This window comes from Thunnus thynnus, chromosome 8, assembly GCF_963924715.1.
Source record: "Thunnus thynnus chromosome 8, fThuThy2.1, whole genome shotgun sequence".
NCBI lineage: Eukaryota > Metazoa > Chordata > Actinopteri > Scombriformes > Scombridae > Thunnus > Thunnus thynnus.
The window spans coordinates 19,076,632-19,102,890 of NC_089524.1; the positions used below are offsets into that span (position 1 = coordinate 19,076,632).

The 26,259-nt window shown below is 39.9% G+C and overlaps 1 protein-coding gene across 2 annotated transcripts in view; it reads right to left on the bottom strand.

Moving 5' to 3' along the window:
- Positions 1–708: 708 nt before the first annotated feature.
- cers1 (ceramide synthase 1) overlaps positions 709–26,259 on the bottom strand; it is a 37,766-nt gene continuing 12,215 nt past the window's right edge. For both annotated transcript variants that reach the window (XM_067596947.1, XM_067596946.1), the window contains 6 exons: positions 12,376–12,535; positions 8,331–8,511; positions 7,491–7,652; positions 7,233–7,380; positions 6,975–7,138; positions 709–5,213 (listed from right to left, as the gene is read on the bottom strand). In XM_067596947.1, the coding sequence (XP_067453048.1) occupies positions 5,171–5,213; positions 6,975–7,138; positions 7,233–7,380; positions 7,491–7,652; positions 8,331–8,511; positions 12,376–12,535 (858 nt within the window). In that variant the 3' untranslated portion in view covers positions 709–5,170. The remainder of the gene's footprint in view (positions 5,214–6,974; positions 7,139–7,232; positions 7,381–7,490; positions 7,653–8,330; positions 8,512–12,375; positions 12,536–26,259) is intronic.

The window sequence follows — 26,259 nt, forward strand, 5'->3', positions numbered from 1 at the left end:
TTCCTTCTTAATTTTCGTGTCACCTTTTTCTAGACTCGAGATTTGTTTCCTGTTGCTGTGTGACTTCATGTGTCTTATTTTCTACCACTCAGTCCTTTTTTTTTTTAAAATCCTGTATTGATTAGAAAGTCCTGCTGTTGAATTACACTCTCCTGACAGCAAAAGGTCACATGCTCAGAGCACCTGTGTGTGTTTTTAGCGTGTAAGAGTACAACGCCAACACATCATGACGAGATAAAACTCCCCCTTTACTCCTTTTTTATCAGTAAAACCATGCGTGCTGAATAGGACCTTTTGCTGACTGTGGCAGAAATGTGATTTCCACTTAATCAGATTTTTTTTTTTTTTTTTTTAAAGCTCAAGTCAGCACTGCAGGTTTTATACAATAGATGTCTTAAAATGAGCAAGAACACAAAGGGGGTGCGGTTAAATCGGAAGAGTATCTTAAAACACACAAAATAGAAGATTAGTTTGTGTAAATTCAACAGTTATGCAGTGAAGTCTCGACCTTTCCTCTGCCCTGGTCTTGCTCTGTTGTGGGTGAATGGTGTCTGTTTGCTGTTTTTTGTGTTTTCAGTGTTTTACTGCATGACTTGTGCCCCCATCCTCCTCCTCCTCCTCCTTCCCAACCCTCCTCCCGTCGCCATGGTAACAATGACGGGACATTTTATTTACCAACACAAGGGAACGACTGTGTGGTACAAATGATTTTTTTTTTTTTTTTTTTTTAATTTATTGAAATCCGTTTTGATTTGTGCACTGAAAGTGAACGCTCCTCTGGTCTGAACTGTTTCACCTCATCCACAACACTTGATCTTTGCGATGAAAATGATATCAGTTGTGATTTAAAAAAAAGACAAAAACAAATAAATGACAAAAATAAAATTGCACGTCTGTTCTCTTTTGTTTACTGACATGTTTTATTTTATGGGGAAAATAAATGAAACGATAACATTGGCTGAATGGTATTAAAATTGTATTACAAAAAGAGCAAGTAGTGTCTTTTATCAAGTGGTCAGATTTAAAAAGTGGTAAAATTTAAACACTTTGGAGGAAAAAAAAAATGGGGCAATTTGTATAGCTTACAGTGTTTATCAATGGTCCAAAAACAAAACAAAACATTTCATTAAAATAGACTTTGAATTAAGAGTTTTAGTCAATGATTCTTCCCAGAAAGTCATAAAAATTCCCAAATTCTCCCTTCCCTTTTCTAATTTTGATCTACGAATGAACAATAAAAATAATACTAATAAATTACAGTGCAACTTTTAAGAAATACCTGCAGTGCTTTCAGCCCACCGTTCTCTACTAACCTTCTACTTAGCTCTCATCTCTGCTCGTCAGCAGCTCCCACAAACACTTGCCTTCATAATTTGGGTGGACATTTTGGCACAATCGATGCATTCATGTAAATAATTTGTGTCATAATGGAGCGAAGCCCGCAAGACAGTTCAGACAGACAGCTCGTATATCATACCTGGTACAAAACATCCAATTCATGCTCTGTGACAAGGTGGTCCTGTCAATGAAGCTGCTGTACTGCTCAAGCATTGCTTAATATTTTACCGTCACTCCCTAAATTTCTCTGTGCTGAGTTTTGTGTATGCAAGCGGGGAGTGATAAACTCAGAAACTAGACACCAAATATATCAAACTACTAACTGCAACCTCTGCAATAAGGTGGTCCTGTCAGTGATGCAGCTTTACTGATAAATTCGCAAACATTGCTTCATTTTTTTTTTTTTATTGTCACTCCCCAATCTTTTCTTTCCTGATCTTGGTATGCAAACAGGGAGTGATGAGGTCAGAGATTAGACACCAAATATTATTCTCTACTCTCTACAACACATAGACTGGAGCCTTTGCAATAAGATGACCTTGTCAATGATGCTGCTTTACTGATCAACTGGCTCCTGTTTACCGTCACTCCCCTATCTTCTCTGTGCTGATCTTGCTGTTAGCAAATAGGTCAAACACTAACCCTGTGTATTCATATGATCTGTTATTGTCTAAGTAAGTTGTCTGACTGAACTGAGCTTCACATACAACTACAAAGCAAGATGAAGTGAAGCCAATGTTCTATTAAATGCTTAAATTAAGTAAGAATCAGCCAAATCACTACAGAAAGACAAAAAAAAAGTGTTCTCCCCAATTTCAGGTACTGTAGTTTTGTCAATTCTGGGTAGTATTAGAGGTGGGCGATATGTATAAATATATCTGCAACTTTATATCACCACATAATACACTTGAAAATCAATTGAGTTGAGTGTTATCTAGTGGACACCTACAGTAGTAGACAGGTGCGTAGTAAAATGGAATCATGTGAAGGAAAAAGTTTGAATTCCTTCAAACTGTTGCTTAGTTTAGATACAACTTTTCAGTCATGAACTTTTATCAGGCGTCCGTCAGGACACTTTGTATCTAATTAACTCAGTGCTGATAGGTGTGACAATCCAAACTTTACTTTCACATAGAAAATTATTTGGGAAATTGTTAATGGATTAAATAACCAGACAGAAATGCAAAAGATCTTACAGAAATCTAGCTCATTGATTTCCACCATAAATACACTCAGAGATGTTAAAATGATATCTACAACAGTATAAACAATATGGTTAAATTGATATCGTCTGACAGTATATGTCGTCATATCGCCCACCTCTAGCAGTAGTTACTCGTTCACACATCACAGCACTGTTTGTAGTCTGACGCAGTGGGACTTTCTGCACACAGGACCGTACCAGACTTGAGGGATGAGTCGCACCTAATTCAGATCACAGGTCTTTGTGGGGTTTACTGCAATCTCGATTTACTTGTGTCACCATGTAACCACTGACATACAGTCGATGAATACAACTAAAACATCAGCAAATTATGGATAATGTAGTCTCACAGTTGAGCAGGCAGGACCTCGAAAGATATCACTCTCTGCCAGAACACCATACTAGTAAAACTGGTCTGAACGTTTGATAAATTACACACAGTAACATGTTGATAAACTGTGTTACTTACAGTACTGATGGATAATGACTACAGTAAAAACGAGTGTGAGCCAGCATTCAGATTAAAAGGAAGAGATCTAAGACTAAATCCAGATGTTTTGTAAAGTACGACTCTCCCTGGTCCCTGGATATCTGTTCCAAGCAGACTATCACTGACTCATACACAGCAGGAAAAAAAAAAAAAAATCACAACCAGAATACAAACAGTGCTCTCAGAGAAAAGAAAACAGCAGCAATTCAAAAAAAAAACAAACAAACAAAAAAAAAACAACAGATGATAACCTGAACTACAGCAATAACATTGAAAGTAAAATTAAAAAGTTAGTTTTAACTCCCCAAGTGCTGACGCGGCGGTGTCGGGGATTGTGGAAGACGAACAGATAAACTAAAGACGGACAGACGACATCTGCGGCCTGCTCCAGCAACACAAGCATGCTGTTCATCCAAACAAGAGCTTGAAGTTGATCGAAAAGGTAAGAAGAGTGGAAGTATCCCTTATTTTTCTACAAGGTGCAGCAGCTGTTTCCACGAACACACCGACGAAGTAGGAAGTTCAAATCTTTAATCTCATTCCTTCCCATCTCTAAATGTGTGTGTGTGAGACATGAAATGGGAGCTTTTTTTTTTTAAAATCGCACACTGGTTTGTATGTGTTCATTATGTGTGTGTTCAGTGGTCAGTGCTGCTTTTAAAAAAAAAAAAATAGACGACTTTTAGACAAGACATTATGATTACATAGCTAGAGGATTTTTTTTTCTTCATCGTTTGTTTTGTAAGACACATTCATAGCATATTTCCAAAATCATTCCGATGTCATGCATTCCTGGATACCATAATGTGTGCATACATAATGTTTTTATCATACTGATTTTTTTTAATCTTTACACAAGTTCTGGGCTATTCTTCTTCTCTAATTTTCCTGCGATAGCTGTCGCCACCCATGAACCGTTTATAAATGTTATTTGAATACTGTATCGTTTAAACAAATGAAATCATGAGGATGATACTGAAACCCAGTCAATCAATTCCAGCTATTTGCTGTCATTAAACCAGCAATCAGCTTGTATGCCTTCATGTCAGTGCAGCAACAGATGCTTTGCAACAAACACGCACACACACACACTCACACACAGAGGAAAGACACAAAAAAAAAAAGAAAAAAAAAAAAAGCTTTTTCCATACAGGAATGCAAAGTGAATGTCTGTTGATCATCAGAGACAATATGGTAAATCAAACCGAGAGGTGAAATGTTGTGATTTTGAGTTTGAAAGACTCGGCTACATGCGTACTCTCACACATACCTACACACACATCAATGTGGCTTTTCAGACTCAAACTAATGGGCGTGGGGGGGGGGTTGGGGGTTTGGGGGGGGGAGCTGTGCGGTTGCCACCACCTACTTGTGCAATGATATGAAAATCAATACATGTGGTGAAAACAGCAGCGGATGAACCGGGGCTCTCCTGCATCGCTGCAGCTATGAGACACAACACTCAGGAACAAACGACGCAGTGTTTTCCATCTGAATCATGTTTTGCAGCCTTTTTCTCTCCTCACGCCTGGAGATTGAAGATGAGGGACGGATGATGAGGAGGGGAGAGGAGGAAAGCAAAAAAAAAAAAAAAAATTCCAGACAGGGACCTTAGGAAACACTGAAATATTTCACTGATGGCGTATTGCCTGATTATCAAGTCACTGCAGGTCTAGATGTCTACAGACAAATCACTACAGGTCTAATCTTCGTCACTGTCTGGGTGCTGTTAAGGGTGACGGTGATAATTATGACACCCTGCACTACTGTACATGACAACTACAGCCCACCTCGCACGGAAACTGGATTGTTTCTATTGAATCTATCAAATGCAAAGTTAGCAACAATAAGACAAAAATGTCACTTGAAATAACATTCACAGTGCTCTAATAAAAACAAAAATGACAGTGATGAAATGAAATGGTCTAAAACAAATTGAAAAGAATAAAAACGTGTCGCGCCCTAACTAGGTTTTTTCCTTCCTTTTTCTTTTTTGTGACGCTCTTCCCTTCAGCCACGTTTTTTTTTTTTTGTTGGGTTTTTTCTTTTTCTTTTTGGAGCGTGAGCTATCCGAGGAGGGCGTCTCGTCTTTGCTTGTACTCGTAGCCTAGTGCCAGGTGGTGGCGACAGAGAGCCTGTTATAGATGCTTCTCCTTGGAGATCCCGTTCTGCACGTGCTTCCTGCAACCAGAGAGAGAGAGAGAGAGAGAGAGAGAGAGAGAGAGACAACAGAGAGTCAAGGAACTGAGAGCAAAGCAGTCTCAGGGTGAGAAGCAGAATAAGCTTGTCAGGTGATCAGCAGATGTGAGGTATTAGCAGGCCGAGAGGATATCAGCAGTGTTCAAGGCCGGGCAGATAAGGAGTGCCACATAATCACATCTCCATATGGTCTGAGGCTCTTTGATCCGATCTACCTACGAGGGTCGCTGGTTACACAAGCTCCATGGGAGATCTCCTCTTTGTGCATCTATACCTGCCTTCAGGAGAGGAGGAGGAGGAGGAGGAGGAGAAAGAGCCAACAGACTCTTAACCTGTTTGAGTTAATAAAGCTCCAGCAGAGTCAGACTAAACCAATAGAGGAGACTGTGTGATATAGACTATCTATAGATAGACTATATATATCTGCAGTTTCAGGTTCTTTGGAGTTGTGGTGGTCAAAGGCTACCATGATAACCCTCAGAAGATGATACAAGTACACATGACAGTCAGACACGAGGCTCCTCAGATAAAGAGTGATGAATCCTCAACTTCAGATAAAGGTACAAACAGATAGACTCTGATTTAGTCACGTTAGCGTTTTCTAGTTTAAAGCTCACTACTGAGTGCTGAATTATCACTGTGTTACGTAATACACCGGCTTCTTTGGAACAACACAGTGTAAGCTGGTAATACTATTAGTGAATGAGACCATGATTAAGAAGTATCAAACTCAAATACAGCTGCAATGATCAGTAGATTAATCAAAAGATGAATTGGCAACTATTTTGATTTCGATTTCTGTCATTTTTTTGAGCAAAAATGTCAAACAATGCCGACAGTTAATTGAATATCGTAACAATGACTGTTAGTAAGACCAAACAAGTATATTGAAGACATCACTGTGAACTCTGAGAAATAGTGGATGCCATTTTTTTCACTATTTTTTAACGTTTCCTTTACTAAACGATTAATCCATAATGAAAATAACTGTCAGTTGCAGCTCTAAACTTGAGCCAGTGGCACTGAGAGTCTGACTTAATACCAATGCCATAATTCCACATAAAAGCTGCAGTTTCCTGTGACATCAAGGAAGAACTAAATCCCATCTGACTCAATTAGTGTTGTAGGTTAGACAGAAAAGAATTAGGTTGAGAAAAGCACTGAATCTGTTTCAGTGTGGTTTTACTTTGGGCTCTGAGTTTGACCGCCGTCTCTGTAGGAAAGTGTTTAATATATACAGCAAATTTCATTTGTATGCAGCCTGTGTTTATTATTCAGATCTACTGTACGAGTACGCATGAGTCTACATTGATAAGTTTAATTATGTCATTAGATCATTTTTTGGAATATTTAGAATATGCAATATGCCTGGTTTTGTTTTTTGATGTATTTTACATAGAAACTTTAAAAAGTGTCCTTTATAGACTATTTAATGAGTGTAAACTTCTCTGACTTGTATCATTTAGTCAACATAGCGCAGGCTCTGTTCTAGGAGTACTTACACTGGTGTGAAAGCTGCAACAGCTTTCTTCACAGTAGTTCATGTCTCCATATATTAACGACCTCTCTTAAAACTAATGATTTATTGATGTGGAAATTCTACAAATAGCACTTTAAACGGCTGGTTTGGTTTCCTGCCAAACCGCCTGTGAGAACAAACAAACTGTAGTAGTTTTCCACCCTGAGCTGTGGTCATCTCTCCGTCACATTAAACACATCACAGGGTCTGAAGGTGCTGCTCACCCCTGGGCAGAGATGTGATGTCCAGCATCATCATCATCGTTGTTCACAGCCTGAGGCTTTTTGAGCAGGCCCGCTGCTGCCTTGCTGCCGTCTTCGTCCTCGTACTCCCTGACGTCGTTCACCTCCTTCAACTTTAGCACCTTCACTACGAACACCACGATGAACTGCGCAGAGCGGGAAACACAAACAGATCAGGCTGTGTTTATGTCATGAAACCAGTATGTATAAAGAAGCCTTTCTGTATTCCTGCGTCCTCACCAAGAACCAGTAGATGTTCATGACGAGCAGAGCGAGGAGAAGGGTGTTGAAGAAGAAGTAGAAGGGGATGGTGGGGACAGACTTAAGACTGGACACACATGTGGCGTACAGCACTTTTAGAGGGAACCAGTAGAGACGGAACCAGAACCTGAGAGAGACACAAATGGCATTAGAAATAAAAATATTCTACATATCTATGTGTTTTCATGAGTGAATAAGAGACTGTGTGTGTGTGTGTGTTTGTGTGCTGAGCCACACCAAGTGATGCTGAAGCTGACAGAGCCCATGTTGGACAGCACGTCATTGAGCAGGTAATAGCCTCCTCCTCTGGACTTCAGGTAGACGTTGAGCTTGGTGAACTCCAGCTGGATGTCATTGATGTCATGGAGGAACAACACCAGAATCCCTACGTTGTGGTATCTGAAGGGCAGAGACATACAGTATGTGTATTATCTTCTACTGTTGTACACAAGGGGACAGATCACCAAGGTGCTTGATGTGTCAGTGTGCACAGCTAATGACTTATTTCTAACACAGAGTGGTGTCCTATAAAAGACGACATCTGTGAAAGATCAAACCAGCAAACTTTCTAAAGCCGCTATAGTAAATCTGTAGTTGTAAACGGAATATTTTACAGATAAAAACAGAAAGTAATTACAGCAGTGATGCACTTTTGAAAGCACGGCTATGCCTCAATTCCCAAGTGTAAAAATCCATTTTCCTTCAGTTGCATTTTATCTATATTTAATTACAGGAAAGAGACCAACTCGAGCATTTCCGATTTTTGGCTTTATCACTTCACCTGTTCCTGTTGCAGTTTTTGCTGAGCTGTGACAACTGTAGTTCCTATATTCTGTTTTCTGTATCGTCATTTTATTTTGTCACTTTAATTGCAGGCAGAAAGCTGAAAGCCTGACGTGCTTATAATGATCTGTATTCTATTGTTTTTTCAGTGTTAAAATTTATGCTGTTCAACCAGAAAAATGAACAACCAACCAAGTAAATTTGTACTTTCTGAACTTTTTTGTTTATGTGGTGAACAGTTTTATGCCGTTTTATGATCTTTTGTTGTCTTAAGTGGACCAAAAAAAAACATACCTGAAAGCGTAGGAGAAGATGATGAGCGCCAGTGTGATGATGTGGTGCACCACCATGACAGCAGAGTCCTTCCTCCATGCGTCCATGTAGACTGTAGCATAGATGGAGTGGCCGTAGAAGCTGCCCTGGATCAGGTAGGCTATGGCGATGTCTAGAGGCACTGACATACCGCTCTTCCAGTCTGGACAAACACGTGGGAGACATGTGGCGACGTTAAGGTCTGATACACACTGGAGGCACATATGAGGTATCTCAGCTTTTACTTAAAAATCAACTGATGAGGAGAAAGAATGTGATCCCATACGAGAGTTGTTTTATCCTGTTTGCATAGAAAGCTAAAGACTGTAGTTAGGTCAATAAATAAACCAGGCCAATTTATCAGCTGATATTAGCTTATTACAAAATATATCGATCTCTGCGCCTATAACTTACAATAAATTGTAGAATACAGAGGTCAAACTAGGTTGAGGTCATTTAAAAAGCGTCTCCATTACATAGTTTGTCCACTGACGAGTTTAATTTTACACTGTAAAATACTGCGCTCAGTTTGTATCGTCTCAATTTAAAAAAAAGAATCCAAGGGATCTGTATCAAGATTGTTTGTTTATATTGTATGTTTATGGTTAAAAAAAAAAAAAGTCCAGTGAGGCTATACTAAAGAAAAATATATCTGTGCAGGCAATGTGTTTCAAATTAGTTTTTTAATCAACTCTTCTTCAACTTTTTGGATGAAGTTTTTGAGAGAAAATGTCACCAAAGTTGGTTTGAAATAGGGTTAGGGTTATACCATATGCTGTAGCCATGGTCTATTTCACATAATAACCATAAATAAAATGGAGGCATATTGTCTGTAGGTGGCACTGCAGCGACATGATCAATTTAAACAGACATAACTCAGTGGTCTTACAGTAAGTCCCACTCTCTTAAAACTGTGTACAAGTCTTCTATATATGCAGCTCAATGTTCCCAGTCCCCATCTGATCACCATAATTCACTGTCAATATGTGTATTTTGATGCAAATATAGATCCAGGCTGTCAATATGTGCATTTTGATGCAAATCCGGATCTAGATGCAGATTCAAAATTCCTAAAAAATCAATATAAAGAGAATTGTGCGACGTTTTGCAGGTTCTAGTATGTATTATATTGGACTATCTTTCTCCTTGTTCTCTGTTTTCTTGTTGTTTCTAGTTGGGGATCTCACACTGTTAATCACACCATAAACCGCAGCATCAGAACATAAAACAGCAATTGTGTCATAACTTCACAGAGTTGGGAACAAGTATGCCAACAGGCCTGTTTACTTCGAGCTCACTGCATGAGCAGCATGCTCTAGCGGTGGATGCAGTTGTCTGTCTTTGCCAGAATGTAGTTCACAGTGTGTTCACCTCTTTTCCAGTTAAAAATCCGACTATAGCTCACAACATCAGTCTGTGCAACGAGACTGAAATCTGAAAAAACGTCTTAGAATTGACGGAGTCTGAACAGATAAACCAAACAGCAACTCTCAATGTTTGTTTCATTGTTTCATCAACAAACTTTGGTAATTTCCCAAGTACAGTAAAGACTATTGGACAACTGGAGTAAGACATAATTGTATATTGTATATAAATATATATTTTTCTCCTCTTTATCTTTTTCTCTGTCTTTATTTGTAGTATTCATCCCTCTTTATTTTATCTATTTGTTCAATGTAATTGTTTTTATCTTGACTTGATTTGTATGTCTTCGTATAAGCGTTTAGGTTCCCACCTCTGCTGAACAAGCGTTTGTTTACTCTAAACACATGTATAGCTGAGTTATGTTGATGAAAGTGTATTTTTATATATGTGAATGTATGATCAAATCCTTAAATCTTTTACAAAAATGGTATTTTTTTAATGCGCAAACCAATAAAAATTTTAAAAACGGTCAAACGTTGAGAACAACTATTAAAACCAGGAGGTTTAGATATTTAGTTAAGCATGTTTCAGCAACTAGATGACCTATTTCTAATAAAGGCTAGAGCGTGTAAATTTTTCAGTGGTTCATTATACAGTTTATAATGTGAATACATTTGCGATCAAAACCCTATTTAAGTAATTGAATGATTAAACGTTAAATGTGCCAACTATTTGCTTCATTATTCAGTGTTTTAATCATGACTCAATGAATACTTAAGTGGATTTGTGAAAGGATTTTAAATCTGCACTTCTTGATAATCGATTTACTATAATGCCTCCTTATCATATTCCATTTTATCAATAATTTGTCGCTTTTTGCCATTTACATTTTTAGTTTTGTCCACATCTTAATATAAATGTGTCTATCTTTAATTAAAAGACATGCAACTATGTAACAAGTAATAGAGAAACCATGATGAATATGCTGTATATATATATAGCAGGAATATTGTCATACACACATACACTCATTTAGAAACTAATACTGTATAACCAATATCTCCAAATACTGAGCTATATACAGTGACTTCCTGTAGGGATACCAGATGTGACGGGTCATTTGGGGTAGTAAGTATGGGAGGAGGCTGGAGGGATCAGGTTTAACCTCTAGAGAATTACAGAGGGTTTTTTAAGTACCACTGGCAAAACAGGCCACATGTACATTAAGGCTCCTGGGCTAGTTCGTGTCTCTGAAACCTATCCGATGGTGGACGGAAACTTTCTCCTCTGCAGTTTGAGTAAGGGTTGTCTCTGGTGGGATGGGGTTACTCTTGGGGCTTGTGTAATGTTTATTGATTGGACCTTCCGTCATTAAACATTAAGAAGAAGGCTGCCTGATGGATCACAAATGAAGGGCTGCCAAGTGGGTAGCATGGGAACTGGAGCCCTTATTTTTCCCTCCTGAAGACTATAGCGCTTTTTTCTACTCTCTTCGAGATACTTTGAATTTCCCTAAATTTCCAAATTCTTACCTCCTCTTTGTGGCTTCACATCTCCACCCTCTTTCTCTCTCCCTCTCCCTCTCTCTCTAACAGTCCAGCCGCATTACCCTGCTTCTGTACACATCTCAGACTGACAGCTATTAGAGGTGACGCAGCTATTAAAGATGAACCTGGCACTGTCAACCGGCCTTTGCTGGCTCCACTCAGAACGGCCGAGATGGACCGGAGCCCTGACACTTCCGTGTTTGATGGAAGAGGCCAAGAGCCTATAAAAGACATTGCTGGATTATAAGTGGAATACCCACTGCGCATCTATCTTTCATTAGCACTGCAGTGACAGTCTTCACACAAGCTCCCAATGACTGTGACTCTATTAGGTGCAATTATGCATCTAATTCTTTGTTTAAATGTTGGAGCAGAACTTAATGTTTTCTGTCGTAAAACTTTGCTCTCAGTTGGCTCGTTGTTGCATCATTTCTGTGTCTTTTGTTCACAATAAAAAGAAGATAGTTTTCTGTTGAGCCATAACTTTAACGCTGAGTCAGTGGAAATAGATAACATCACTGATCGTACAAGAACCAACCAAGAAAGTGATCAATTCAAAGTTCAGAATACAGCCTGCGTAACTTGTATGCACTGCTATATATATATATATATACACATACATATATATACATACATACATACACACATACACACACACATATATATGTGTGTATATATATATATATATATATATATACACACACATATACATATATATATATATTTTTTTTTTTTCACTCCCCCAGAGAGTCTGTGTAGGATTAAGCCATGTCGCCTGCTGTTTCATTAGATTAAAACTTCAGCTCCTTATCTACCCTCAGAGGTGAGGTAAGAGACTGGCTCACTATTAAATGTGTGTTTTCTGAGGGCAACATTATCTAATATGGACCAGCTTCTGAAAAGGAATGAAAAGAATTCACTAATTCAATTTAAATTAAACTTTTTGAGAGATTTTAACTATGAAAGAGGTATTTTACTTGAATGTGATGCGGAGCAGAGTCAAGCGATTCAATTAACAGATCCAAAAGAGGAATAGTGCATGGAATGCTAAATAAAATAAACAAAACATTTCAGTCTCAGTTCACACCACACTTGTACAAAGATTTGTATCTTACTGTAGAAGACAGAGGGTGGGTCGTGGAAAAAGGGGTAGGAAGTGAAGAAGAGCAGGTAGGTGCTGTAGCACCACGACATGGTGTAGAAGACCAGCTTCCACGCGCTCTCCGGCATCTTGGCAGCATCTTTGGGCAGCAGCCTGCACCACCGTGCAAGAGGCTGCAAGGGCAGAGCAGAGGAAAACGACAGTCAGTCAGAGGAAGTCACACAAAGTATGTATTTAACTCTTTCTTCAGGCATGTGGCTGGGAGGCCTTTAGACACAATAACTGATTAATATAAATTGTGTTCTTTTATAGTATTATAACTTTAATACAAGGCGCTCAATTGAGTATGAGTGGTGAAACAAACATTTCGGTCACAGTATGTTTATGCAATGTTCTGGCTTTTGAGCTGAGATGACATCATTTGGTTGTTTTTGCTATTTTATAAACTACTTCAGTTTTGTGTCATATTGAAAAGGCTGAGAGAAAAAATGGTTTCATGCTAAAGTCTTAAATAATGTTGCTTTTTAATCTTTTGACAGGGAGATATGAACTGAGACATTTAGGGATAAATCTTGGGTAGGATTTTGGCCAGTTGACCACAGATATTTTTGGAGTGTTGCAACAACTTGACACTCGACACTTTACATTTTACTGAACTGATAAACACTGATTGCAGAAAACAAATGAGCTTAAGGGAGAGAGTCTACATTGTTTCTTCATATAAACACATGAAATACCAGAACATTCACAAAGACACAATGTAAAAAAAGTTGACATTGCAGTATTTAAGAAAAATGTGAGACTGCTATGCACAATAAATACTTTTAAAAAAATGACAACATCCTCTACACAGAGGGAATAAACATCAGATGACTGTTTGTTCATTCATATAGTAGTTTACATTGAGATGTCAATAAACTGTAAGATGACCCACTGTTGGCCTACAGCCAGAGCTACTGGCTGTGTACGGATGTTGTTCAGATGGCTAAAGATACTGTAGTTGTAGCATTTAGGTAAATGTTAATAAACTAACTCATATACGTGATCACATGCACTTCCTCCTCTGACACACATGTACGCATGCACCACCACCGCCATTCAGCTACTTCACAACCATGTGACTTTCTGCCCACAGAAATGTGTCTTTCACAAGTCTGCGTAGGGTTTGCTATGCAAGCAGAAATAGAGGAAGTCAGAGAGAGAAGGCTCCTGACATACTGATGTAGCCTGATAACGCCGCCCCACAAATGTGTGGGTGGGGTGGCGTTATCGTCCTCCTTCTCCTCCCTAATCTTACTGTCTCCTCCGTCCCACCTTTTGCCCCCTTCTTTCATTCTTGAGTTGTTAAAGAAGACTTAAAATCTTTCTGTTTGAACAAATTTGCAGAAAAAAAGAAAAATGTCCAAGAAATCAAACAAAATCGATGAAATGTTAAGGAGTTGAGGCTGATAATTAATTTCCAATGCAAGCAAATCTGTAAAAACACACAGATTGACATAAGCGTGCAGGCAGATAGACAGGTAAGATTGGTAAGACAAGGTACATCAGCTAAGCTAGCGGTGAGACAGGCAGGTGTTCAGTGTTTCATAGCTGTGCCAAGACAGGAAACCAAACCCAGCGTGCCGCCTCATAAACAAAATGCCATACACACGTATAGTACACACAAGACCACTTTGGAGAGCAATGAAACTGTGTAACCGGAGGCAGGAAAGTGAAAGATGCCTGTGTCAGTGATACAGTACATCTCGGTCAGTTGCTACCAAGACACCAGTCTACATGACATGAGCCGACAAGGCTCTGATTACATGACAAATTAATGGAGGAAGTGTCGCCACAGCTAAACGTAAACCATGTGCTCTTAGAAAGTCACTTTCACAGGAATTCACAAAACTGTTCCTGCTTGATATTTTTTTCTGCCCGTGTGAGGAAACATGAAACCAATACTGCAGTCTGTGTTTTATCTCTCACCAAACTTTCATTCTCCCTCCCTCCCACTCTTTCTTTTTTCTCTTTCTCTCTTTTTTCGTTGCTTCTTTCCGCCGTTTTCTTGAATTGATGGAGCCCCTGCGTCACATGCGAGAGTAAAAACAAGACAGGGAAGGAAGCTGACAGGGCAACACTGATGTGAGATAACAAGTAACAGCAACAGACTTTGTGGTCCTCAGTCGTGACACATTTGGGAAAAAAAAAAAAAAAAAAAAAAAAGGGCAGCGAGCGGTGGGGGCACATGATCCCGCTCGGGGCTGCTGATTGGTTGAGACTGTGGGGACATGTGGTGTGTGTTCAGTAAGTCATGACCGGAGCGCAAGACACTCGCCACATTCTGTTAAGTTTCTCAGTTCATCTGTATCAGTCCGTTTCTATCAGCCCTCCCATCCTCTGTTTCATCCCTCCATCCCCCGCTCACCCCACCCCCCCCACATCTTCCCTCTTTCTCTTGCTCTTCCTGGCTCCTTCGTTCGTGCTCTCTCTCCACCCCTGTGTCTCCCCCCTGCCTGCGACATTTATTTATAGAAGCCAGCTGTCAGCACACAGCATACCCCCCCCCCCACCCCTCACCACCACATCACACCCCCCCACTACCACTCCCTGCACACACAAAAACATAGGCCTACACACGCTCACAAAGGCTGAAACACACTAGTGGCTGATACAAGTTACTGCAATCACCAGACCTACCTCTGCAGCTCATATCTTATATCTTATCTTGTTAATCACCATTACTGCTCTTACATCTCTTACTAATGCTCCAATATCAACATGTTATCTGTTCTCCTTACCTTTGTATGCAACACATCCTGATAATTAAACATAAGTAAATAAAATTCACCCTGCAAAAAAACGACCTATAGTTACCTTTATGACATCTAGCTGCTAGTAATGCACTCCAGAATGACCCATTGAACTGTCATGGGCTGCTTTCCAAAAATGTTACAAATCACTGAAAAAATATTGTTTTACGGTGTGACGACGCTGCGGTTAAGGACTGGGTAGGTTTAGGGAAACAGTTTTGGGTTCAAATGATCACTCGAAACATGGTTTAACTTCCTTAAAGTTACACAACTTTCGTCATCAATGCAACAGTAAACTCCACGATGTTTCGTTTTTTTTTAAAAATGTCCTGACTCACAGTCGGAAACAGGAAGTGAACAGTGGTCTTCTGCAGCAAAGTCCCTTTTCTATCTAGCCATCCACCCAACTCACCTGCCTCCTCCTAATTGGACAACATTATCTTATCAAGTCACCTTCCCCGGGTCATACTACAGCCGTTAAATGGTGTGAATGTAACTATAGGTCGTTTCTGCCAGTCTGAACTTTAGTCCTATACTATCAATTTTCTTGTGAGGACGAGCTGCTGTATGCAATACCCGCTATCTCTTCAATGCCATCTTCTCTGTGTCATCTATCTCGAGTATCTCTGATGATGTTCACATTGCAACTGAACTTAGTCTGGATATGACAAAGTGTAAAAACCACAATTAGCAACTAAAGCGGTGATGTGAAAAGTTCTGCAGTTAGTAACATCATTTGTATGTTTAATATGAGCATGTGTCTGTGTGTCATTCTTTACATTTGGTAAATGTTGAAAAGTAGTGACATAAAATTGCTTTTTTGGGAGAGTAGAAAACAAAAAGATAAATTTGAAGGCTTTTATAACACTGATAAAAGCTAAGAAACTATTCACAAAGGGAGCCAAAAAGAAATATCAAACAATGTCAAAATGAAACTAAAACACTAAACTCAGATTACAGCACAGGAGCATTGTCACCATTTTTGATCTGTGCTACATGTTGCTATGGTAACAGCCATTAATCATAGCTATTGAGAGGTTAGCTGAAGGAACGGACTGTTTACCTGTTCACATAAACTGTTTGAAAAACACAGCCCCCTCATTCATTTCAATGGGACCACCGCATTGACACAGTGTGGGTGCCAACACACAAGGTCTCCAGCAAAAAACACTGCACTGGTATGGTATGGTAGGTATGAGCACACATTCCTTTGTGCTCATGCCAGATTTTGGCATGATAAGCTTTCAAACTCACCGATTTATTACTCAATCTGAACCTGTACCAACGCATCAACACCAAAGTTAATCCCTTTTATTACTTGGGCTATATTCACAAAACATCCCAAAGATAAAAGTAGCTCCTAACTGGCCGTGTTAGGAGAAACTCTTAAGAATAAGGGGCGCCAGTCCTAATTTTAAGACTGCTACTTTTTTGGTCTAACAGCAATTCACAGAGCATTTTAGTGCTAAAACTAAGTCTGTGAGAAGTTAGAGGTAGTCCAGAGTAAAATTACTCCATTACCCCAAGATTTATTTGATCAACTGAAAAAAACCCCAGTATTTACGGCCCGAGGTCTCTAAAGCTGCGTTCAGACTGACATTAGCCCTGCATAAAAAACGCAGGGTCATCTGGCAATCACATGTGACTGCATCACATTCATGCAAGCGTACATTCCTGGTGGATTACTTTGTAACATGAATGCTGTATTTTTACTGTTTACCTCACAATTGTCATGATGGCAGATAAAACTGTTGCTGCTGTAATACATTTCCAGAGTTGTAAAATCCTTTCTCTGAGTATTATAAGCCAAAGTGTAGTGTTTTAGTATCTCCGATGCCTTCAAATTCATGGATCTGTTACTGAAACTGGACTTCCTGGATCATAGTTCATGTCACGCTGACACCTGAAGCACCGTGCCCTCATAGCACACTGTATTGATTTAAGGATTTAGTGGTATCTACCTCCCTTCACCCTCCCCTTCCAAGCATGTAGGTGAACTTACAGTGGTTACAAAACACGCAAAAAACACAAAAGGCCCTCTCTAGAGCCAGTGTTTGATTTGTCTGTTCTGGGCTACTGTAGAAACATGGTGGTGCAACATAGTGGACTCGTGGAAGGGGATCCACTCCCTCTGTAGATATAAAGGGCTCATTCTAAGGTAACAAAAACACAACGATTCTTATTTTCATGGGATTATACAATAATTAAATTATACTTATGAATATTATTTTCCATCTCTGCCAAGTCTATTCCACTAGATGTTTCTGGCATGAATGCTCACTGAGATCCAATCACCCCTGATTACATTCAGTTTTGATATTTGAACCCTTGCAACAGCTGCTTTTCAAGAGTATATAAACCCCAGACCCAAATCTTTGGGATCTTCTATTGGAAGAGGTTCAGTTACTCAAGGTGTTTGTTGGGGAAATGGGATGTTTTTGCCTTCTGACTAGATTTGGAGAGTGGTGGTCTCTCTATATTCTGGTCCCAGCCTTACTGCGACCAAAACCACACAGCGGGGATAAAATCTTTGTTTCAAATGCAGATTCTGAAAGATTATATAACATCCCGCCAATGGTTCCATTCTTGTCTCTGTGTGCCACTCAGCCCACCATCTCACTAGGTCCCATCCACCCACTCTATCCATCTACCCTTTAGTTTTCTGTGCCAGCCTACAGTGGGGGTATAGTGGGTCAAGGACACTGAGATAATCCACTCGTTCTCTGCCGGATAAATGACAGGGCCTTGAATTACACTCAGCTGGGACCTACGACCATTCAGACCCCCCTCCCTCTCTTCCTCGCTCTCTCTCTGACAGACAGACTCTGGCTGAACTCTTTCTCTAGCTCAGGGCCTGGCTGGCTTTCATTTCACTGTCTGCCTCTGCCTCGATCGCCCTGGTAAAGAGGAAGAAGCAGCCTGAAAAAAGAAACAGAGGAGGAAACGGAAGATAAACTGAGAAATGACATAGCTAGACTATGTATGAAAAGACAAGAGTCAGTATGAAAGACACTTGACAAGTGGTTCCCTTAGCAACCATGCAGGGATGCTGGCAAAGCCCTATAGAGTGGCTAAAAACTCTCTCCACCTCTCTTCAACTCCAGTCCTTTCTTGTCCTTCCTTTTCCTTTCTTTCCCTGCTGATCTACAGCTGCACCCTATTTCTCTCACTTCCACCCTCCACTCTCTAAAAGTTTTCAGTCCCCCCCCCTGCCCTTCCTGGAAGCAAGTGATGAGAGAGGAGAGAGGGTGAATGGACTCCGCTGGCCTGTTGCATAAGAAGATAAACTGGGCCAGTGAGTCAGGATGCTGGCTCATGTGTGGATCTGTTCAATATGGCTCACTCTCTCACTCACTCTTTCATTCCTTTAGCTCTGTCTATCTTGTATCTCTCATTGAGTCTGACGTCACTCTGACATCTATGTGTCACCTTTTAACCCAATTATTTCAAGGATTCCCCCTGTTCTCTTTCCATCTTCTTCCAGAATGGGGGCAAATAGGATTTGCAAAGGCTAATCCAATGGATGGCTAGAGTATTAGACTACACTGTATATACCTATGCAAGTAAATAAAGCCTATTTATGTGAATAGCAATATAAACAACACAATTTGAGGCGTCTTCTAGACCTTTCTGCTGCTTTAAAGGTTCAATGTGTAAGAATTGGCCACCTGATCCAAACAAATAGGGGGCAAACGCATCACCCAAGATATCAAAATGCTATGGAAAATTTACAAAGAGGTAAATTACAAAAGAACTGCACAGATCAGAGAGCAGTTGCACCACGGAGGTAAGTTACAACATAACTCTGAGTAACAACCAAATAGTTACATACACGCCCTTAGGGAAGGTGTAAATCATAAAAGGTCACAGAATTCACTGATGGTAAAACAGCAGTTTTTCTGCCACACAGCATCATTTTTCATTAACTGCTGCCATTTTGCAACCCAGTAATCCAGTAGAGACCTAATTTATTGATATGATATTTCAATATCGATCTAGCTTATGTGCTACAATGCCAAATGGCCAGCTTTCACATAGCTTGTGCAACCCAGTGCAGTTCATCGGATCAGCTGACATGAACAGCTGATGTCTCCCCAGCCAGAATCTGCAGCAGCAGCCAGCTGCTCCAATGTCGTTTGTTTAGCTTTCCAAATAGACGTTATTTGGATAAACTGACCACATATTAGGAATTTACAGTTCTTGGAAAATTACTGGGATAAACTTCCGGGCACTCCTAGTGGTTTTCACTATTTACACATGTGGCTACATTCGGGGACATTTCCGTCTTGCGCCTTTTCACACATAACATGCCAAAGCTGGAATAGATGGGGCAAGATGGCTGTAATGCAACACTTATGGATGCCAACCACCATAAAACTCAATAGAAGAAAAGGGTGAAACTCAAGAAACTCAGATTGAACTGTCAAACTAGGCAGCCCTGATCTAATATGAATCAAGATTATGTTACTTCATTGCCTATTTCTCTCCTCAACTGTTTCCAGGAACATATTTTTGGGTACTGTTTAGCCAAAATAAGAGAGAGTTTGTGATGCTGCCACCATGTTGACAACAGACAAGCCAAAACCAAGCACCACCCAACTTGCAGTACGTCACCCACACATCAAGTCTTGTAATCGGTTTGTTCACTCCATGTGAAAGTGTCTTTCGTCAGATGGACGTAATCCTTTACATGCTTGTCCCTGCAATTTTGCTGTTTTCATTCACAACACAGCTGTACCAGCATTTTCTCTGAAACGTTACTAGGTCTTGAGGTGGGAAGTTGGTGGTACAGATTTCCCTGAATATCGATCCCTGCTCCCATTAACACATGACCCCATGCAGGAAATGTTCCTGAACATTTCAGGGATAGACTGTATGTGTGAAAGGAGCTAACATGGTTATTCTCTCAACTGTAAAAATATTAAAACTTAATAAAGTGACATATTTACATTCCTACAGCGAAGATTTCAACATTCAGCCTGGGTCTGCCATTACTGCCAGTGGCTCTGGGCAGCACAACTTCTTCTTCCTCTCATTATTAGACTGAGGGCAGACTGGATGCTACAGTGACTCACTATCACCCCTGTGGTACAAAGTGGTATTACAAGACAATACAGGTCAGACAGGGCCAGGGCTAGCTGGCTAGCATGCTAACTTCAGTAGATATCTCTGCATCACAACACATATAGGTCTTTGATATAATGTCAAAACCTTTATTTTTCAAATTCTGTTGATAATTTTAGTTAATTTTGGAATCTTTTAAACTAAAATTCTGGCCAAGTCTTACACATTGACCCTTTAAGTAGGTTACAATCCACTGTTTTCACTTTAGTCTGCCTTTTTCCTCTCCCCTTGCATATCTATTCTACCTGAACCCAAACTGAATATCTGCCTCTATTTAATACTGAATTTCCATATGACTGGGTTTTTGCATATTCAACATTTTGTTCATTTTAATCCTAACCCTAACCAATCAGTGGAGAGTAACGGATCTGTCCCACGGGTCTTTCAGTTGACAGGAAGCAGTTAAAAAAATGTTTTTTTACATTCATCAAATAATCATGTTGATTTAAGATGTGTTATTTCTGTATGTGGACTTAACTTGTACAGCTGTGTTGACCTCATCCATGCTTGTCAGTTTTTTGTTGCTATTTTTCATGAATGTGGTGAGGTAGCTAGCTATGTAGGAAAATGTTGTACCCATTCTTGCCGACCAAGCTCTGAATGATAAAATACTTCTCCAAAAAACACCAGAAAAAACACCAGTCAAAATCGATGAACAAATCTAAGATGTCTGTGGTGATTAACTGGTCTGGAAGCGGGCTACATTATTAGCAGTTTCTCATCACAAGCCTTCTAGTTGTCAGTTCACCAGTGGAACACTTTTAATGTGAAGCAGCCGCAAGGAAGCCTTTTCATTATCTGCAGCTTAACACGGCAACAGGTTTTGTTACAGTGCCAACAGCCCAACAAGGGAGAGCAGGTCAGACAACCGTAAGGCTACTATCTGTATGATAAAATTAACAGTAATGTGGGAGTGGCGTTATACTCCAAACCACAGAGAGATCTACATTATGCAGCTACAAACTACTGACGGGAGAAAGTAGTCAGCCTTTTGAAAATCTTGTTTTCTCTCTTGGCACTTGCTTGTATGTACACATTGAGCCAATGAGGTGACAGTGACTCTCTGTGATAGTATGGTGACCTGTCCAACATGACTTTTGCCCCAATGTGTGCTGGGACTGGTATTAGGCCTTCAAAACCTTGCACAGGATAAGCAGTTACGAGAATGATGGATGGACCATGACAGTAGGGCTCAGGTGATGGCAGAGCCTGTTGTGTATTGGCTCTGTTCCCATGCAGTTCAATAATATTGCAGGTCAGCGTGGCTACCCCCTGGCTATGAGGGCGCAGTGGCCATGGAGATGATCACAACACATCAAGTGTGATGATCACATCAGGAAGTGTTAAAGCGTGGGCATCGCACATCCAGTAGCCTAATAATTAAGGCACATACCACAATACCACGTCATTACGCCAGTTACAGCCAAGGACCTTTATTGCATGTTTTACCTCCCACTCTTTCCCCTCACACTTCCTGTCTATCTCTACACTGTTAACTACCAAATAAGGGCATTGTATATGGCTGGATCGTGTATGGTCACTGTGTGAAATTGTGGCCAATATGTTACAGGGATAGTCAGTGGTAGTGTCTATAATGTGAATTCCTGGTTATTAATCTTTATTGGCAATTACTGTTGTTAAAGTGTACTGAAGTAGCAACGTCTGAATAAAAAAGGGTATAAATGCAGTTGCAAAAACAATATTTTCCACTAATGTCTTGGGATGTTTGATTTGAAAGAAAACTTATTTTAATTTTAATTATAACTATTCTAATTATCTGTGAACTCCCCCTGGTCTTTCATCCGTTTCCATCTGCGGATGTCGTAAACATATGGTCTCATCCATATATTTATGTAGGGTTAGCATGTTAGGCTAAAAGTCCATCAGCTGTGTGACTTTATATCTATACCGTAACACCTTTCATAGCACACAAATACTGTAAACACACCTGTCACCTGCCCAGCACGGTGCTGTTAACCTGGAAACACTGTAGCTACACCTTATTTTTATGCAGTCAGTGGGCTACACACAGCACGGCATAGCTATGCTAACGATACTAGCTATGCTAACTAGCTGTTAGCCACTGTGCAGGCTGGTAAAATGGATCCATTGCATCTCTTTGTATCTGCGGGTTGATGTTCCTGTCAGTGTCGGAGCCTCCGTGTGAGACGCTTCAGTCGGTAAACGTCCTTTTTGAAAACTTATTTCGGGTCTGTGAGCTGTGCTATAAACGCCCCCTGAAGATGTAATTGAAACTGTTTGCGCTAACTCATTTTGAAAGAGAAACAGCCAATGGGGAAACTCCAACACTGGGCCCGCCAACCAATGGTTTAACTAACATCATTCAGTGAGTCAGTCAATCAGTAACGGACAGACATTCGGGGTTATCAGGCTGGTCCGTGGCCAGTCCAGCCAAAAATGACACAAAAACTAAAAAAAAAGAATTGTAGTGTGTACATACTGGAACAAACTAGTTCTCCTGCCCTAGTCTCCCTCTCTCTTCCGCACACACTCACACACACTCCTAAACTCTCCAGGTCACTGGATATGGATGTTGGATAATCCATATCCTGCCTACTCACTGGAAGCAGCTGAGGCTGACGGCAGACTGTTGTGATGCATGCTGGGAGATGAGCCAGCTGCTAATTTGTATGCAACTCAGTGAAAAGAAATGGACTAGAGATGAAAGACATTCTGTGATCAATCACCTCACCATGACCAAAGGGGAATGTGAGTGACTTGGTGGAGAAACGCATGGCTAACATAATCACACTGGGAAAGGGACAACAAACACACACACACACACACACACAGTTTACACCTGGGGGCAACAAATGTTCAACTGTTACATGTGGTTACATTTTATGCACAATTCAGTCAGTCTGTCTGTCATTATCTGCTTGGTGAAATGCACTTGAAAGCTGAAAATGTGCCGTAGTGAAGTTTGCAAGGACAGACACATAGAGTTCCTTTTGAGAAATGAGCTCAATCATGTGGAAGTTGAGGGATAAAAGTTCTTTCCTTCCAGACAAAAAGAACAGGGCCACGAGGTCTACTGAATATATCGAGCACATCTGGATGAAGCTAGCCTAACACAGGATCAAATAGCATGTCATGGCTTTTATCTTTCTATATCGATATTGCTGGTCCGATGCTGGAAAATTCACATTACTCCAAATGGCCAGTATGACACAATACTGATGCTGAACCAAGACTGTGGCTGAACTACATTTGAACCCGATTTTATTAAAAAAACATGATTAGGTGAGGCACTGTTGCCACTGAGCAAACTAATTTGCACGCAGGTACGTGACTGGACGAGCAGTAATGACCCATCTACTGTAGTAGCCATTAGGCATGGAAAAAAAACACCTTCTGAAACATTTGACTTTGCTGACTTTGCTGCACTGTGGCCACCTGACCATCAAAGATTAAGCAAATTTTTTAAGAACGCTGATGAAAAATCTGCAGGTCTTGAAAAAAGTGAATGAATTTGGTTATTTGAACAATGTCCTCAGAAGTTCAATATTATGTAATGCAGCTTTTTAGTCTTTAAATTCTTTAAAAAGCCTGTTGTCTAGTAAAGCAAATACCACTAATGTGCACAATTCACTGCATCTGGCAGCCTATTTTAAGTGAGAATTAAAGGTGCAGTGGTTTCAGTTCCTGCTGTAGGAACACATGAAATATATTCAAATAAGAAATGGCTTTGAAGCTTTTATATTTTGTGTGTGGTGGCGGGCATATCATTTTCCAGTACATATGTGAAAGAAATTGCGTGTGTATTTGTGTGTGTGTTTGTGTGTGTGTGTGTTTGAGAGAGAGAGAGCTGGTGCACCTGTCAGGAGGAGGTCTAGCCTATTAGTCAATCCCAGTGGAGGAATTAACCTCTAGACTTGGTGCTCAAATTAACTCCTGATGCATCAAAGTAAAATGAACATGCGTTCACAGCAGAAGATTTTCACAGGATTAAACTAAAACATACTATACACTCATCTGTACTACTACTATTACATATTTGTGAAGCAGCATCTGTTGCAGCAGGTGCGAATCTTTCTTAATAACATCACAGATTAGCAACTTTGTTCACCCTGTCATAGCTTTGGAAGAGGCTTATTCCGTCTAAATTTATGAAGATGACAGTAAAAATGGTGTTTCATAATATAGTGTTTGGCACTGAGTAAAGTCAGCACATCGTTTACACAGCTGCACATTTTTACACTCGCCTAAGAATAACACAGAAAAACCTGTGAGGTGACAACACTGATCCTCATCCACAATACTCTCTAGTGATGTGAGATGTAGCTTATTTTGGTTTTCATTATTACATTTATTCATCACAGTCAGGGACAAAACATTATTTTCCTACATCGCTTAACGTGAATTTGACACACAGCAGAAACACCTCAGTGTGTCTATTCTACCTCAGCACAGACACACTGTAGGAAATAAGTGGCATACAGTAAGCTCTTTATTTAATGCTGTTGTATATTTTGCTATGAGGAGGGAACACCAAGCTTGTGATGTGTGATCATATGTTTTTATTTGTCTGATGACACCATACTGACGAGTGCAGTATATAATCGTTATAGTGGTTTCTCTGTCTTTATTTCTAATTATGTCTGCGGTTATGAATGTTGCAGAAGAAACAAAACTTTCATGTTAATACGATGATCTTTCAAATTCTACGCAACAGAAAGAGAGTGCAGGAATATGAGACATAAAGGTACAGTCTGCACTAAGTGTTCAACTATTCACTCAAGCTGCTTCCTGTACAAACTGACAGCTAGAAGACATATGGCTATCATTCATAATGCAGCGTCTATCCCGTTGGCAATACAGAGAGAATGAGGACTAATTGTGTGTGTGTGTGTGTGTGTGTAAATGCATTGTCTTCAACAGGCCAGTCTACAGTGTGTAATGCATCAACAGGCGGTGGTTCATGAGCTCACCATAATCCATAATAATCTAAAGCTATCTGAAAACACACACACAACTCAAAGTGGCATAATAACTCCTTTTTCAATATAAGGCAGCAAATGTATGTTTAATATATTATTTCACTCACCCACAACCCGAAAAATAATTTTAATGCAGTAACTTTCAAGTTAATCATTAATATTAAACATGTAAATGTAAATGACCAAAATACAGTGTTTCATGCATGTAATGTTTGTATTCATAAATGTATTTGTGATATTGCTTTTATTTTATTTACTGTGAATACAAGAGCTTTATTAAGACACTAGATACATGTAACATGTGGAAATTGACAGTAAGTTACACTGGTGATGGCGCACAGATCCTCTCTTTTCATGTAAATGTCACACAACAGTCTCTTTCGGTAGATAATCATGGCACTATCCACTCTTCATAGACAGCTAGCAGCTGAGATGACCAGCTGGCACCCAGCCAGTGGCTCCTTACATCTCTGAAAACAGCAAAGCAGATGTCCAAATAGTTGTTATTTGGATAAACTGACCCCATATTGGGAATGTAAATGGTTACTTTCTCGACTGAAAAAATATTAAAAATTAATAAAGTGACATTTACAGTGACAACTTGATCTCCGCCATTGCTGTTGGTTGGTGTAAAATGCATTCTGGGATACTTAGCTTCGGTGGCCTTTGGCCAGCTTTGGTCTGTGAGGTCCAGCCAAAAAGAGGGAACATTAAATGATATCTACTTGATTTCACTAATTTGGACGGCTGAAGCCCCGTCACTTACATTGTAAGTGCATTATGAAGGAACCCTCTAATAGTCAGTATGAACAAGAAAAACCTGTTTCAGTGTTCATTTGGCCACCTGACTGTTGTTTTAAGACAGATTTGAAAGATTATGAGCGCATCTTTTAATACAAAGGCAAAGACGCAATTTCAAGCAGCAACTGGCTGTGATTAATAAAAGTTCTGGTGCTTTTTTGGATTTGAGCCAATTCAGAGTTTAACAGATTAGAAACAACACAAGGACATATCTGGATC